This window comes from Panulirus ornatus, chromosome 40 (assembly GCF_036320965.1).
Source record: "Panulirus ornatus isolate Po-2019 chromosome 40, ASM3632096v1, whole genome shotgun sequence".
NCBI lineage: Eukaryota > Metazoa > Arthropoda > Malacostraca > Decapoda > Palinuridae > Panulirus > Panulirus ornatus.
This window is the reverse complement of record NC_092263.1, coordinates 8,902,349-8,919,824: the sequence shown is the minus strand read 5'-3', so window position 1 is coordinate 8,919,824 and position 17,476 is coordinate 8,902,349. Positions and strand designations below refer to the sequence as shown.

The 17,476-nt window shown below is 38.7% G+C and overlaps 1 protein-coding gene across 1 annotated transcript in view; it reads right to left on the bottom strand.

Moving 5' to 3' along the window:
- Positions 1-17,476, bottom strand: part of LOC139761344 (kelch-like ECH-associated protein 1B) — a 42,298-nt gene that overhangs the window by 24,756 nt on the left and 66 nt on the right. Inside the window, 6 exon segments of the mRNA XM_071685425.1 lie at positions 390-565; positions 4,933-5,082; positions 6,034-6,198; positions 10,636-10,749; positions 15,384-16,077; positions 17,435-17,476. The exon segment at positions 17,435-17,476 is cut by the window's right edge and continues 66 nt beyond it. Of these exon segments, the coding sequence (XP_071541526.1) occupies positions 390-565; positions 4,933-5,082; positions 6,034-6,198; positions 10,636-10,749; positions 15,384-15,584 (806 nt within the window). The 5' untranslated portion in view covers positions 15,585-16,077; positions 17,435-17,476.

The window sequence follows — 17,476 nt, the reverse complement described above, 5'->3', positions numbered from 1 at the left end:
TTCATGGTAGTGCTAAAATGAGTGGCTATGAAAGGATGGACTCTTCTGATGTTATAAATTCTTTGATGACATTGTACTACAATGATACAACCTTGCAGGAGTTGACGTTTCACTTATAACTTAACCACAGTCCAGTAACTGCATTGTGATATTGTTCACAGTACATCCTAAAAGCATAAAAAATAACCAAACGTTTCTATAGCGATATGGGGTAACACTGCATTATCTATCAGGTAATATCAAGTTTTATCCAATCTGACATGACTGATATACCAGACACTCATATCACATAAGGTCCAAAGTCCAGCTAACTAGTCTAATCACGCAGGTATCACTTTATTCCAAGCGAAACACTGAAAATTATAACTGTGTAATATCATGATTCTCACCTAACTGCCTGTAAGATATGCTCCATCTTTGGTTGTCTGTTATCTTCATCATGCATCACCCACTTCAGCACGGCATTGTAGACATCCTTCTCATCTGGGACATTAAGTTCATCTCTTTGGACAAGATTCACTAACTGGCAACTAGACAACTGCAAAAATTCATCTTCCATTGAGACCTGTAATAAAATACATTTGATATCAACCTATATTACGTAAACTGCGCCATGATTTCACCGGGTGCAATATGAAGAATACTTTCAAAACATTTCAGTATCATTTACTATTTGCCTGTTGAATATTACAAAACAGCACTTAACACATATGCCAAAGAACACTGTATGACACTCCTGGCTGTTACATTATCAATAAATCAGCAGAAAACTGCTAACATTATGAAAATCATGAGTAAAATGGAGAGGGGTGCTCTACCAAGTGAATACTAATAAAGCATTACAAGATGATATGGGCTGTAAGATACATTACAATTGTAGATATATCTAAGCCTTTTACATGTCACTGATAAGAAACACATTAAAAACCATCTCATTTTAGAGGCAATGCAATGCAGAGAAAATTATTTGCATCCAGTTCTTACCTCTCTACAACTGCACCAAACGAACAATCCCAAACTTTCCAAATTAGAAAAAACCTTGTTGAGCCGAAGTAAAAATGCTAATACAATGCTCATTTGTCAAATGAGAAACTTGCACAACAAAAGAGCCAAGAAGTGTGTACAATGTGCTCTTCTGTAAAGTATAAAGTTAATTGGAGCAATATGGTATACAGGGGGCAACATGCTATAAATGGACTGAACCAGGGCATATGAAGCAGTCAAGAGAAACCAAGGAAAGGTCTTTAAGCCTTGATTGTAGAGGGGGGCTGTGCTTTCAGTGCATCACATATGACAGCTGTAAAATGGATGCAAGTGAATGAGGGCTTTTCTTCATCCATTCCTAACACTATCTTGCTTATGTGGGAAATGGTGAACTAGTATGAAAGATGAAAATATTTGGTTCATGTCCATGATATGATAAAGCCCTTAGCCAGGCAAAACTTGTATGCCCTTTCCACCTTAGTGAGACTGCATCGGCCAAAAGGAGAACAGCTTCACTTTCACACATCCACTCTTTAGCTGTCATGTACTATGTTCTGAAACAAAAACCCATCATGCACAATCAAGCCACAAAGATTATGCTATGGTTTACTGTGACCACTAAGCATGCACTGATTCAGCCGACTGGTGGCAATACTTCATGAATTCAATGCATTCTATCCCCACACAAGCTGGTCTCCCTCCAGAATGGGACATAGCGGAACACAGCACGATGAAATACTGATTTGTAAACCCTGATAATGCTTGGGTATGTAGCAATGTCTCATAGTCTGAATCCCTCATAACTTATATTGCTGTTATCAAAAGAATATTGAAAGCCATTGGTGACAAAACACAAAGGTAATTAGTCACATGATGTCACACCCAACTTACTCTCATAGAACAATATGCTATTAAACATACAATAAACATGGTTGCTAAAATATCATAAGCATTCTTTAAATTATGGACACTGATCATATAAATTTTCAGTTTTGATGTGTACTACATGACAATGGTTAAAAATAAAATCTATATATAAATATATACTACCACAGAAAGGTCTGTGGGACCTGTTTGTAGACAGGGGCCACGGTGTTGGTGCATTACACATGACAGGTACAAAATGGATGAGGATTTTTCTTCGTCTGTTCCTGGTGCTATCTCACAGACACAGGAAACAATGAACAAGTATGAAAAAAGACAATACACCCCCAAAATACAAACAAATACAAAGAAATGCTATGGTGGATTATAACAACAACCCCACTACCCAATTTGAAATGATTCAGTGGCCCATAATACATAAGTACTGTCAAGATGCAGCTGCATTATTCAAATACTTTTTCAAATGTTGCTAGGGACCAATTAAACTAAACATTTCACCAATACTGATCAAAATCTAAATTTTTGCAAATTGGCACTACAAAACAATATGGACATCCAAATGAACATATAGCTACCGATAAGTCCAGTGCTAACAGACAGAAAAGTAAATCAGAGCTAGGGATATCTCCAATAAGTATTGAATCCAATGACTGTGACATGGTCCACTTGTCAAAAAAGTACATCCAGTTAGGAGGTAAGTTAATGTGTCACTCCAACATATCAACATGTGAAATGTGGATGTGAAGGTTTATGTGTGATTTGCAAGGCAGTATGCTGATGATCCACTCCATGGAATCAGAAGAAGATGTAAAGATGAGAAATAAATCCAGAGAACAAAAGCCTACAATATTAAGCAAAGCCTTAAGTTCATGATCTACATATGTAGATAAGTACGAATTATGACACTGAATCCAACGACAAATTCACTTAAGCACTGATAAAATGAGTATGATTACCAAACATAACCCCAAACACCTATCATTTAGCAAATCTACTGATTAGATATTACACATGGGAAGAGTACTGGTGCATGTGTACGAATGTGAGATACTATTCTATCACTGGACCTCAGTTACCACTGATAACAAGGGCTACCCGTGGGGGAAAACCACTTCTTTACTAAAACAGAGTCCTATGAGCACTAAAGAGAGCACATGCTCAGTGGGGATTAAAGCATCATTCTACTACCTATGAGAATTCACCTCTATCATCATAAAACATTTTGGAACGGTAGTAACTTATTAACAGAACTCAATGACCTCAAAGCAATATGTTTAAGTGTATGGAGATACAGTGGTACTATGCCCTTCCCCATTCACTGACTGTTCACTGATGTTCATGCCTTTGGCCTATTAATGTCTAGAATGAAGAAATAGTATTTTCAAGAGGAAAGTGGGGAAAAAAGGAATGGAAAATAGATGGAGGCTCCCTAAGCTCTGCCACCAGACAAATAATTGTTTTGCATTCCTGGAAATCTGAACATTTTATGAACAAACAGAGCCTTAACAACTGAAGAGCATACCTAAACAGAAAACTTGGGGTCTTAATGAAAAATCTAACAAAAACAATAGAAAGAACTAAAGGTCCAACAAAAAAGATATTCACTACTATCAAAATATGTAAATCTAAAGAGGAAGTTTTATTACCATTTATCAATAAATGTTTTCTTTTGCCCTTGGTTTATGGGGACCTGGGTTTTCCCATAAGGAAGACATCACAGTGATATCATGGCCTTGCTTAAAGTTTGTATATCACCACTTATTAGTACAGGAAAAGGGAAGACTTTCCCTTTCCTATATTTGTGTCTACCAGGGGCAGCAAACATAAGAACTGCCCTATTCTACAAATCTGCAAACTGTAATAAAAGATATAATGTGAACCAGAGGGCTGTCAACTCTTTCCAGTAAACATAACATCTCTTACAAAGGAAAGTTAACAAAACAACATTTGCCATGGAAAGTACTTTAGAATGAGGATTGTCAATCGTAACAGTCCTTGTATGGCCAGGCACACAACACTGCTAAAAAAATACACCACTGTAGAGTCTTAAGAACAAAGGAGGAGGTTCCAAGCTTCTTGACCAAAGTATTCCAGTTACCCAATTATTCCAAGTCAACAGCCTAACTCAAATGAGGCTCGCACCTGCAGTTTTCAAACATTCTTTGAATCTATCAACTGCTATCACCCCATTCCTAACTTTAATGATGTGGATCAGGTACATAAATTCCCCTTAACTAACTAAAATAAATCTAAATAAATGGCGACTATTTAGAATATTCCCACCCTGCAAATTGTGACTGAAATTGTTCAGGCACCTTAGAATTTTCTTTATATCACATATAATTTACAAAATTCCATGGGCACAAATAAAGAGTCCGGCAAATGCTATGACAGCCAAGCTGCTCTATCATAACTTCAATTACAGCAAAACGGCATTTGATTTCATTTAAGGCACAAGGTCTGTATCACTAAATCTAGCATGTTTCCCTGACCATGGAGAAGATGGACCTGACAAATGTTTAACTCATTTCCGAAGGTCCCCGACTGGATGAATAATGGATACGAAGGCTTTCTATATAAGGATTCAGCTCTAAAGACATGAGAGGGCTGTGAAAATACATGTCATTCAAGTGTTGCTATGTATAATAACCTAATACCTGAATAGCAATTAAATTAATCTCTGCAGAGGTCACTGGACTTCATCTGCATGAGGTGACTATATGAAAGAAAAGTCACCTTTGGTGAGGCTGTATCACTGGCAGTACAGTTTGGTCAAAGAATTTCTCACACTCTAAAGGAGTCCACACTTCCCTGATGCTTGAAGTAACACATCCTTAGTCAACAAGAGCCTCTGAAAAATGGTTCTGGATAACACCAAGACCCCTCCTTGGAAGAAGGTCTCAGGGTACTTATAAATAAATAAATACTACTTCATACATCGACAAGCAATATCAATGCATTGCACACAAACTGACTTGATTCAGTATTCTCCAACAAGATTTCATTTAACCTTTTTATAATGCTGTAAGTTGCTCAACTTTGGAGTTCTCACATGGAACTTACCTCTGAGAAGTGTTGTTCGATGAATGTATTGGCCTTCCGATATAAGTCCATGCAGCCATGTTGCTGAGCAAAACTAGCGATACCTATAGCATTGCCAGCTTCTAGCTGCTGTTCCAAGAAGGTGCAGCATGCATCAATCACATGATTCATCTGAAACACATGATAAAAAAAAAAAAAACTTGAAAACAACTAAAAAAAAATTTAGTCATTTGATTTATTCAACAATGTTCAAGGATAACACACTTTGTCACCTTTGCCTTTGTAACAATGGCACTATGCATGCATTCTGCCAATCCTCAGGCACTTCACAATGATCCATACATACACTGAATATTCTTACCAACCAGTCAACGACACAGTCACCCCCCTTTTTTTAATAAATTCCACTGCAATACCATCCAAACCTACCACCTTGCCAGCTTTCATCTTCTGCAAAGCTTTCACTATCTCTTTTCTGTTTACGAAATCATTCTCCCTGACCATCTCACTTCGCACACCACCTCAACCAAAACACCCTATATCTGCCACTCTATCATCAAACACATTCAACAAGCCTTCAAAATACTCACTCCATCTTCTCACTTCACCACTTCTTGTTATTACCTCCCCATTAGCCCCCTTCATTGATGTTCCCATTTGTTCTCTTGTCTTATGCACTTTATTTACCTCCTTCCAAAACATCTTTTTATTCTCCCTAAAATTCAACGATACTCTCTCACCCCAACTCTCTTTCATGTGTGTCGGGGTGGCGATGGGAGAGGATGAAGGAAGCAAGTGAATATGTACCTGTGTATGTATGTATATGTCTGTGTATGTATATGTATGTATATGTTGAAATGTATAGGTATGTATATGTGCATGTGTTGGTGTGTATGTATATACACGTGTATGTGGGGTGGGGGTGGGTTAGGCCATTCTTTCATCTGTTTCCTTGTGCTACCTTGCTAACGCGGGAGACACTGACAAAGAATAATGAAAAAGATAAACAAGTAGATTGGTCTTTCTTCATCTGTTTCCTGGCGCTACTTTGCTATCATGGGAAATGGTGATCAAGTATGATAAATAACATATATTCATATATCAATATAATCACATATTTACCTGTAGCATGGTGGCTGCAGGAAGAAGCTGACACACAAGCATCTCATTAATTACAATCTCCCCGGTGTACATGAAGCAAAGAAGGTGAGCCAGTACTGTGGGACAAATACCTTGTAGTTTCACCGTATCCATCTCACACTCCCGTAGACCACCGGTAAACATGGCCTGCCAAAAGACATCAGGAATAACAGGAATTAAAAATTAAGTCCAACTTGATAATGTACAGACAGAAAACTGGTAAATGTCAGTCACCTGCAAATGAACTACCGTGTAGTAGTTCTATACCCTGGCTGTCGTCTCAATCTTGACAACCTAATGCCAATTCTTTGTTATCCAGTAAATCTTATTTTCATTTCTCCATCTCTCAGTCTATTCCAGTACTACAATGCTACAATTCTCACATATTTTCTATCATCTGGTTTAAAAAATTTCTTATGTATTGTGCTGCCTCAAGAAATCTCCATTCTCTTTACACACCCATCTCTCAATGCATTTGAGAGGCTAGTATAGTAGTTCACTCATATGTCAAATATACTCAACATGCAAAATTCTTTGTTGATACTTTGGGTACTGCCTCTAATCTATAACAAGGAATGATATAATGATTGCAAATAAAATGCTTAGGCAAAGTTGCCATGTGCTATCTAACTTCTGAGTCTACAAAAAAGATATAAGAAAGGAAGGAATAAATGTTTTTCCTTACTTGTTCATCATTTCCTGCATACATGATGAGACATCAAAAATGGATGAAGAAACAAGCCTCAATTGCTCACATTCATTCTCTTGCTGTCATGTATAAAGCACTGAAACCAGATTCTTCTAATCCAAAACCAGGCCCAGGGCTGTGGTTTCCCCTGACTGCTTCATATGCCCTAGCTCAGCCCACTGACAACACCTGCATCCTGTATACCAAAGAGCTCCTATTCGCTCTATCCCATGCACATCTTACATTATCCTGCGAGTTTAGCCCTTGGGGACTGAAGGCCTCTTCTGTTCCATTCTTTAACCTCCACCTTGTTTCATACATTTCTAACATGTATACCCTTTTAATCAGCATCTCCTGGCTCATTGTCTTCATAAGTCCATACAATTTCTGTACATGGTCATCAGCTTCCTCATATGTCCAGTTCTCACTTTCACACCTCTTTCTTACCTTACTATCTTTCATTTGAACAACCTTTTTCATCTCATATTCTGTCCTCATATGTTTCATTTCAAACACATCCACACTCCTCTGCACTTTTAAATCTAAGGCCTGTGCCTTGTATCAATACAACATCATCAAACATACCCATATTAGTCCCCATAAACAGCCAATCCTCTTTCCACACACTCCTCAATATGGCATGGACCTTAGCACCCTCACCTACTCTTTATCTTAATTCGACTTTCATGGTTCCATCTGCTGCCATGTTCACTCCCATGTGTTTAAAGCACTCCAATTCCTCTTGGTTCCCTCCATTCAAACTTGCACTCCAAATAACCTATCTCTCTTCCTTGTTAAAGTTAATAACCTTGCTTTTATTAACGTCTACTCTCATCTTCCTCCTTTCACATACTCTCAAACACACAAACCAAGTTCTGCAGTTTCTCACTCAAATCTGCCACCAGAGTCGTGTAATCAGAAAACAGCAACAAATTCATCTTCCAGTACCCCTAAACTCCACTGGAGTGAAAACCAACCTCTCTTTAAAATCCTCACATTCTCCACCATCCATCTCACACACATAAACATTAAACTGCCAAAGTGACATCACACACACCTGCCATAGATACACTTCTACCTGAAACCACTCACCTTCCTCTCTTCCTAATTGCATATACACCTTGCTACTTAGAACAAATTTCATCCAACACCAAATATTCATACCACCTCCCACAATGCATTTCTATCATCGTATCAAATGCTTTCTTCAAATCCAAACATCCTCTTGGAAACAAAAAGGTAACCTTTACCGCAATATAAATTTGTAAAACCTTCCACAAAGCATTTGTATCAACCTGTGACACTCTCTCCAAATACATAAAATGCCACTTACGAAGCCTTCTGTTTCTCTAAGTATTATTCGCAAAGATTCCAAGAAGCAAAAACCTGAAATAAACATCCACAACCACTTCTAAAGTCAATCTCTTCCTTCCCCTGTTTGTGCATGCCATCAACCTCTTAATCACCACTCTCCCATCCAATTCTGGTACATTCAACAAACTTATGAATCAGTAATTTGAACATTCATTATATTATTCTTATTATCACCATTGTTATCATACATGTTGGAAGAGGAAGGAACTAGAAAGAGGAAAAAACCAAGGTCGAAGGACGGAGTGAAATATGCTTGATTGAAAAGGGTTTGAACAAGGGGAAGGATGTCAGGTATGCATGGAATACAGCAAACTGATGTGATGTGGTATAGTGTACATGTGTTGACGTGCTGTCAATGGGCTGAACCAGGGAATATATATCAGCTAGGGGAAACCACAGAAAGGTCTGTAGGGCTTGGTTGTGGATAGGGGTATCTGGTTTCAGTTTTATAAACATGACAGTTCAGAGTGGACATGAGCAAATGAGGCCACTCTTCATCTGTACCTGGTGCTACCTCATTCATGCAGGAAACAGTGAACAAGAATGAAAAATATATACTATCTCATTGCTATAATTTTTCATCATGCTTATTTGGCATTTCCTGCGACAGCGAGTTAGCACCAGGAAAAGACAAAGACAGACCTTATTTGCTCATATCTACTCTCTAATTATCACATATAATACACCAAAACCAAAGCCCCCTATTCACAACCAAGCTCCACAGACCTTTCCATGGTTTCCTATGACCACTTCACATGCCTTGGTTCAGCCTACTGCCAGCACATTGCCTCCTGTATTCCGCATTACTTCAGTCTGATCTATAGTTCATGCCTCACACAGATCTACATTCTCAGGCCCCAAACAATCAGTCTATTTCACTCTATCCTTCCATCTCTTCTTCAGTTCCCCCTTTTCCATGTTCCCTCCATTTCCACTGTGTACACTGTCTTCATCATTCTTTCCCCACTCATCCTCTCCATATGTCTTAGGACACATCAAAAATACCTGGGCAGTATTCTTTCTCCCCTAACCCTATGGATAACAATAATAATAATAATAATAATAATACAAGAGTTTTGGGAAGAGGGGCAAGTATGAAGTCTGTTGGGGATGAGAGAGCTTGGGAAGTGAGTCAGTTGTTGTTCGCTGATGATACAGCGCTGGTGGCTGATTCATGTGAGAAACTGCAGAAGCTGGTGACTGAGTTTGGTAAAGTGCGTGAAAGAAGAAAGTTAAGAGTAAATGTGAATAAGAGCAAGGTTATTAGGTACAGTAGGGTTGAGGGTCAAGTCAATTGGGAGGTGAGTTTGAAGGAGAAAAACTGGAGGAAGTGAAGTGTTTTAGATATCTGGGAGTGGATCTGGCAGCGGATGGAACCATGGAAGCGGAAGTGGATCATAGGGTGGGGGAGGGGGCGAAAATTCTGGGAGCCTTGAAGAATGTGTGGAAGTCGAGAACATTATCTCGGAAAGCAAAAATGGGTATGTTTGAAGGAATAGTGGTTCCAACAATGTTGTATGGTTGCGAGGCGTGGGCTATGGATAGAGTTGTGCTCAGGAGGATGGATGTGTTGGAAATGAGATGTTTGAGGACAATGTGTGGTGTGAGGTGGTTTGATCGAGTAAGTAACGTAAGGGTAAGAGAGATGTGTGGAAATAAAAAGAGCGTGGTTGAGAGAGCAGAAGAGGGTGTTTTGAAATGGTTTGGGCACATGGAGAGAATAAGTGAGGTGGAGGGAACGAGGAGAAGAGGGAGACCAAATTGGAGGTGGAAAGATGGAGTGAAAAAGATTTTGTGTGATCGGGGCCTGAACATGCAGGAGGGTGAAAGGAGGGCAAGGAATAGAGTGAATTGGAGTGATGTGGTATACCGGGGTTGACGTGCTGTCAGTGGACTGAATCAAGGCATGTGAAGCGTCTGGGGTAAACCATGGAAAGCTGTGTAGGTATGTATATTTGCGTGTGTGGACGTATGTATATACATGTGTATGGGGGTGGGTTGGGCCATTTCTTTCGTCTGTTTCCTTGCGCTACCTCGCAAACGCGGGAGACAGCAAAAAAAAAAAAAAAAAAAAAAAAAAAAAAAAAATAATAACAATAATATTGTTTGGACATCATTATCATCCATGGGGATAACGGGGAAAGAATACTGCCTGCATATCCTACAAATACAAAACATGGACATATATACATGTAAACATGGATGTATATGCAAACAAGAGCATTACATACATAACAACATCTCTAGCTCTGCGATGGGCTGATAAAAATGTTTGTACTTTATTCCGTTCCAACATATAATTTCTATAAAGTTCAAATTCTTACCAAACTTCATCCATCTGAGCAAAACAACAGTAGCATGAAAGCCTAAACATATCAAATATACAGTATAAGGTGAGCTAGGTATTTCATTACAGAAAATCTGCATGGGGAAGAAAAAAAAAGAAATATGGGTCACTATTCTAAACAAGCTTCAGCATCATAGTCAATACAATACTCAAAAAACTAAATTTTGAACCTTACCTTAAAATACGGACTAGCGGCAGCAAGAACAATTTTATGGCCATGGAAGATCTCTCTACCAACTTCAAGTTTCACATCCGTCAACATCTGGTTACTTTTCATCAATAGCATCATCTGAAAGATGATATCCAGAATAGCCATATCAGAAACCTACACTGCATGCATTACGCACATTGTACCTGTGTACTTTGACCTCGGATTACATTCCCTGCAGTTTTTGACTATAATCCTAAAAATGTGAAGGCAGACATAATGAATATATTTTTTTTATCTCGGTCACGAGTGTATATTCACTATTAGTGAAATATGAAAAACTGATGAAATTCTCTCTGAAATATGTTTACTAGAAATCATTAGACACACTAAACAAATAATTGGGGTCCATTCTGTAACAAGGAAAAAAAGTCTTCCTTAATTTCAATAAACCCTTTAAATTTCCTTTGCAATATGACAGTTTGTGGGCCCATTTTTTTCATGTAACTGTTATTAGAGTGTAAATAAAACTTTCATTACAATCATCGTATTTCTGTATATCATTACTTTCCATAAAAACTGCATCTTATTTCTTCCTAAGTCAATGATTGTTGATCTTTGTGGCTGCCAGACATATGGGTATTGCTCCCATAGCAGCTACAAGCACACTCCTTTAAAAGTCCCTGTGTCGTGTTGCTTGTACGTAACTGATAGCTGTGAATTATCTAAAGGTGAATTACTACTACTGGTGACATACGGTATCTATATCCAGCTCTGGGGTACTCTTACAGATTCAAAATGGGGCAGGAAATATCAGTACACATATTGTACAAGTGTAGGATTCTAGTCTTAAACGTATCATTTGTACATGTAGGGCTGAAAGGTTTAAGGAAATTAAAATGAACATATCTCCAAGCCTGGATGAGATACATCTAAAATTCTTAAAAAAGACATCTGATTTCATAGCTGGCCCATTAGCTGAGTTGTCTGAACAATCAGTGAGGAATGGAAAAGTACAAGATGAGTGGAGAAAAGGGCATTATCCATGCAATATATGAGAAAGGTGAACATAGTGAGCCAGCACTTCAGTGGTTAAGGTGCACTCCCCTGACCCAAGTAGCTGTCTTTTCTTTCAACCCCACTCACACATGGGCTGCTGGTATGCCATCCACAAACATACAGTCTCTCCTGTTCCACATAACACTTGACAACACTCAACTCACACAACTCATTCTTCATGACTCAATTTTTCCTGTGGTGAGCACTATGCACCCACCCTACCTCTGGGCAAAATGGTAGGAGCAATACATAGCAGCAGTAGGTAGGAACATCAGACGAGCATTAGGTACAAATAGTATGTAGGAACATTAGGTGGGGGCATTAGGCAGAAGTAATAGGTTGGACCATTGGTAAAAGTAATCAGTAGCAACATTGGTAGGTGCTAGAGTTGCCCTTGGGCAGTGGCCTGTTAAGGGTGAGGCACTAAAGGCTAAAAAGTGGCACTGGAGTTCACCAATTATGGAGACTCTTTTGCCATGGCCACCCACTTGAGGGAGTTCACAAAGGGAACTGGTATCAGAGATGCAAATATAGACATATTATCAAACAGTGAGTGTGGTTTCGATTGTAAAATCCTTGAAACCTTCTGAAGAGATTATTCAAGTACAATGAAGGCAGATGATCTCTTCTCCTAAGTGGAATTCAAGTTTCTAACTGAAAAATCATCTACCCTAAAGCTTTTAAAGGTGCTGGACATTTGGAGTGAATCATACAATAAGGTTATGTCTATAGCCTGCACTTAACCTACCAAAATTAATTTGCTACAGTGTCATACAGAAGGCCTTTCAGCAAACTATCAGCATATGCAGTACAAATCCACATGCTAAGATGGATTACAACATTTCAAACAGGTAGACTAAAACAAGGATGAGCACATAAGGAAAAGCCAAAGCAGCACAAAATTGTCAACTTTTCCAGTATATTCAATTATCTCAAAGGATTCAGTTGTGGGACTCTTACTCTTTGTTATATATACGTAAACAAATTTCTTGAATGTTGTACATATATGTACTGGTACCTTTACAAGATACAATTTTCAGCAAGTCGATTACCAAAGAAGACTGCCACTGACTGCAGGAGGACCTCAAGATGGAGAAATGGAGTGAAAAGAGGACTGGAGGTAGGAAATCAGACTGAAATGTAGTGTCATCAGAAAAGGTTACAAGGGTTATCAATTTTAATGGAGTTAAAAATTAAAAAATCATTACTTGACAAAAATCATTTAAGCTAATTCCACAATCACCAATGTAAGTGCAGTCTGAAGTCCTTAAATCAAAAGACATTTGAAAAGTAAGATGCAGTTTGATGCACAGCCACCAGAAAACTCCAAGGAATGAGCGACTTAACCTACCCAGAAAGACAGCAGAAACTAAAACCACTCCAACTTAAGATAATTTGGGCAGGCATGATGAAAGATTTATCAAATGATTCATGGTCACTAAGACAGAGATGTAAGTAGCACATATCAATAATGCAGATACATGGGGACATAGCCTTAACCTATGCCTAAAAGTGACAAACCCCACAAGACGTGAGGAACTCTAGAAAGGCAGTGTAGTTTGACAGTGGAAGATGCAACAGCTACGAGCATAAATTCTTTCAAAACCAGATTGAACAAACATAACACGGGAATGGAAAAGCTATACTGTGCTGTACATCGACTTCAATGCCAGCATATTCAGCAGAGCCAATGGGTAACAAGGGCATGAACTGTCCAGTACAAAGGAATCCTCATGATCTAAAACTGAAAATCAGCTTCATGTAATCATAGGTATAGATTCAATAAAAAGAGTGTGGTTGAGAGAGCAGAAGAGGGTGTTTTGAAATGGTTTGGTCACATGGAGAGAATGAGTGAGGAAAGATTGACCAAGAGGATATATGAGTCAAAGATGGAGGAGAAGTGGGAGACCAAATTGGAGGTGGAAAGGTGGAACAAAAAAGATTTTGAGTGATCGGGGCCTGAACATGCAGGAGGGTGAACGGCGTGCAAGGAATAGAGTGAATTGGAACGATATGGTATACTGGGGTCGACATGCTGTCAATGGTTTGAAACAGGGTGTGTGAAGTTCTGTGGGGCCTGGATGTGGAAAGGGAGCGGTGGTTTCAGTGCATTATACATGACAGCAAGAGACTGAGTGTGAACGAATGTGGCCTTTGTTGTCTTTTCCTAGCGCTACCTCGTGCACATGAGGGGGGAGGGGGTTGTTATATCATGTGTGGTGGGGTGGCGATGGGAATGAATAAAGGCAGACAGTATGAATTATGTACGTGTGTATATATGTATATGTCTGTGTGTGTATATATATGTATACGTTGAGATGTATAGGTATGTATATTTGCATGTGTGGATGTGTATGTATACACGTGTATGTGGGTGGATTGGGCCATTCTTTCGTCTGTTTCCCTGCGCTACCTCACTAACGGGGGAGACAATGACAACGCAAAATAAATAAATAATAAGATTCAATCATTACCCCATTCCATATATTTTACTCTTATTCTTAGTGATTTAACAGTGTTTTCTAGTATTATAATACTCTTATTTTCAGTAATGCAACAGGTTTTTACATTTTCATACTAACTAATGTTCTCATGCTCTTATTATTAGTACTTACACAGGTCATTAGTTTCTTTAGTTTTTTTGTTAATTCTAATCTCAGTTACTTAATGGGCTTTTATCTCAATACTTTCTGACATGCACAAAATCAACGTTTAATTCTTTTCAAACATACATCAAGAGATGTTACTTGTCAAGTTTTACTGGAACTTATACAAGTTTATTTCTGTCATTTGAACTATACTACAAAAAAATATCCATAAATAAGCATCATGTGGAAATGGTGTCATCATAGGCTGCACTTTCCAAGACTAACTACTTTCTACCCCTATGCAAATTTTTCTTCCGGCCAATCTGATCGACTTATCGTTTACCATCTAATTAATTTCTTGTGATAACAAGCGCACCTATTTTTTTTTTTACTTTCAAACAAACATAAATAAATGTTTCTTTTTAAACATAAGTTGGTCATGCACAACTGCATAAAACTGAACTGGTGACACAGATATAGAATGATAGCATAGTTGTTAATTACAACTTGGTATAGCTAGAATTTGAGTTATAAATAGTTGATGACCACACTGAGTTCTTGTAAAATCAGAATAAATGAAAGAATCCTGTACCTTCCCACAGCTTCTTTTCTCATTTTTGTGGTACACTACAAATAGCAAGTAACATACATGCTTACTCACATTTTCTGCAAATTTACACAAGATGACAAAGCTAAAGAGTGATTCATTTGGAATGAACATGGTCTCTTAAACGATTTCATAAACTTCATGCAATGCAACACACACATCCACTGAAGAGCCTAATACGCTACAAGTTGAACACATGCTGCCCTGTGACAGTAATGGTAGCCTGAGCACACACACATACAACCTGTGCCCCTAATGGCACCCCGAGAAAGAAGGGCTGTCACTGGCAAGAGCCCATGTTAAGCTCAGTCTTGGCGAATCTTTATGCACACACACACACACACACACCACACCAACTTGATACATCTAAAATGGTTTCATTATAAATGTAACTTGAAAAGACAACATTATCAACAGTTAGTATCATCCTACATAATTTTTCATAGGTTAAAATCATTGACATGATCATAATTTTTCATAGGTTAAAATCATTGACATGATCAAGTAACAACTAAACACACCTGAAATGCATCATTTTTGTACTCTGATATGCAAAACTTGATCTCTCCAGTATCTCTGTACGAAGTGCCTGCATAGTGGCGCGGGCGAATACAACCCCGTGCCCCACCGACACTTGAGGTACCTCCTCCGTTCCCTCTTCCACATCCAGCTCGACCACTGCCTGTTTCTTCCATTTCTATATCAGGATACCAACTAGCCATTTCATTTGGTGAGATTACCACCACAGCTCATGGAATCGCCGGTACAGTATCACAAAGTCTCACGTGACATTCAGAGCTGCAAGATGTAGTAGCTCAACCAAAGCAGCACAAGTTTCTGAATTTTCACACAATATAGAAATAGTGGCAAATCACGGCAACATCACCCAGCATCATATGTCCATGCTACAAAGACTTGCTTTTCCATCTGAATTTTTCTTAATCACTAAATTTTCTCACTACAACTGGCATTCATCACCAACTGCTTAACTTTTCATTCCATTCTCCACATCTGAACTTAAACATTTTCTAATTCCCAGTCTCCAACTCCATGGTTATTGTCGTGATATTCCAGAAATCAGTGTACCATTATGGATACTTTAAGACATCCAGCGAGTTACTGTGGCTTCTCGTGATTAAAAGAGTAGGGGCACACTCGCAAGACGACACTGGCATAGACATCTTACGTTGGTTTATCATCTTTCTCCGCAGACACCTGAAACAGGTAAAAAATACATCTTAATAGATCTATTCACTGTTGTATATGGAACGTCCCTTATACTTGATCTTAGTAAAGACAAAATACTGGCTACAACTCACGAAAACACAAGAAGGATGCATAAAAGTAGTTTCAGTCAGTCTTAAATTCATAAAATTCTCATCTGCAGCAAAGGTATAATCAGATCGTTAATTACAGGTAAGACCTAACTACTAGTTTAAGTGTCTTTTTTCTAAATACGCAACTCACCCTAGTCTTTCATACACACAAAATCAGGGAAATCGATTTCCTAACTTCTATATCAACATATCATTACCTCTGAGGACAACATATGAAATATACATCAATAAATATATCAAACAGAAAACAACATTTTATAATAAAATAACATGGCTTTAAAGCAATCAAACCAGCCTAAGGTTACTTAGGTTTTCCCCATCATCTTCTCTACTACGCTGACAATTTACGACATGGGAATCGCCTCAAAATCAAAAAAAATGAAAATAAATTATGAAATTCTGACACTTTGGGGGAAAATAGCAGTAATATTAATAATAAACTTCATCTTCCATAATTTGATCATTGCAATCATTATGATTCTCGTGTTCCCAGCATATGCACGAGGCTGGCCTCACACAGGTATGGGGCCCAGTGCACTGGGGGTAGGCATAAGATGAACAACATGGAGAACAACCTCAATGTATTTTCCACATATTTCCCCTCCTGTCCCTAGTCCCACTCCATCACTAGGATTACTTTACACATTTTAAAATAGAATCTAAAGGCATTTCAGCATTTTTTTCATCACCATGTCACAGCTATGGGGTATGATGACTAGGTCGACCATCCACAATGTATATATATAAACTCGACGGCTTAAGAGGAAAAAAAAAACATTCTATATACACAGCATACGTGTTAAGATTAACTGATCATCAAGGGATTAATTAGTATTTCATTTACTGACCAGCTTTCATTAACAATACGGGGGTCCTGGATTACGCCATTCCTCCATGACACACTCTACACCACCACAATGTATATAGAGACACTACACTAGACTCAGGGATGTCCTAGGTATGGCAAATTATGTATTTCATGCTCGAGGGGAGGGGAAAAGAGGAGATAAATACAAACGGCTGGCTGTTCACAAATCCTCCTCCTCCAAACTGGCCTTTTAAAACCCCCCCCCATGTCTCTCTCCGGGGGTTGGAACGTGACCACTGGGGTGGTTTTCCTCCCTCAGTAGCTACCCTTCCCCACCCCACTGTACATAACCACTGGAGAAGCCGCGTATTTCGCACCAGGGGGAGACGACACGGGCAAGAGCCGTGAGAGAACAAGGATCACTCACATGAAGAGAGAGAGACACACACGTCCGAGCAGAGCGGCACGC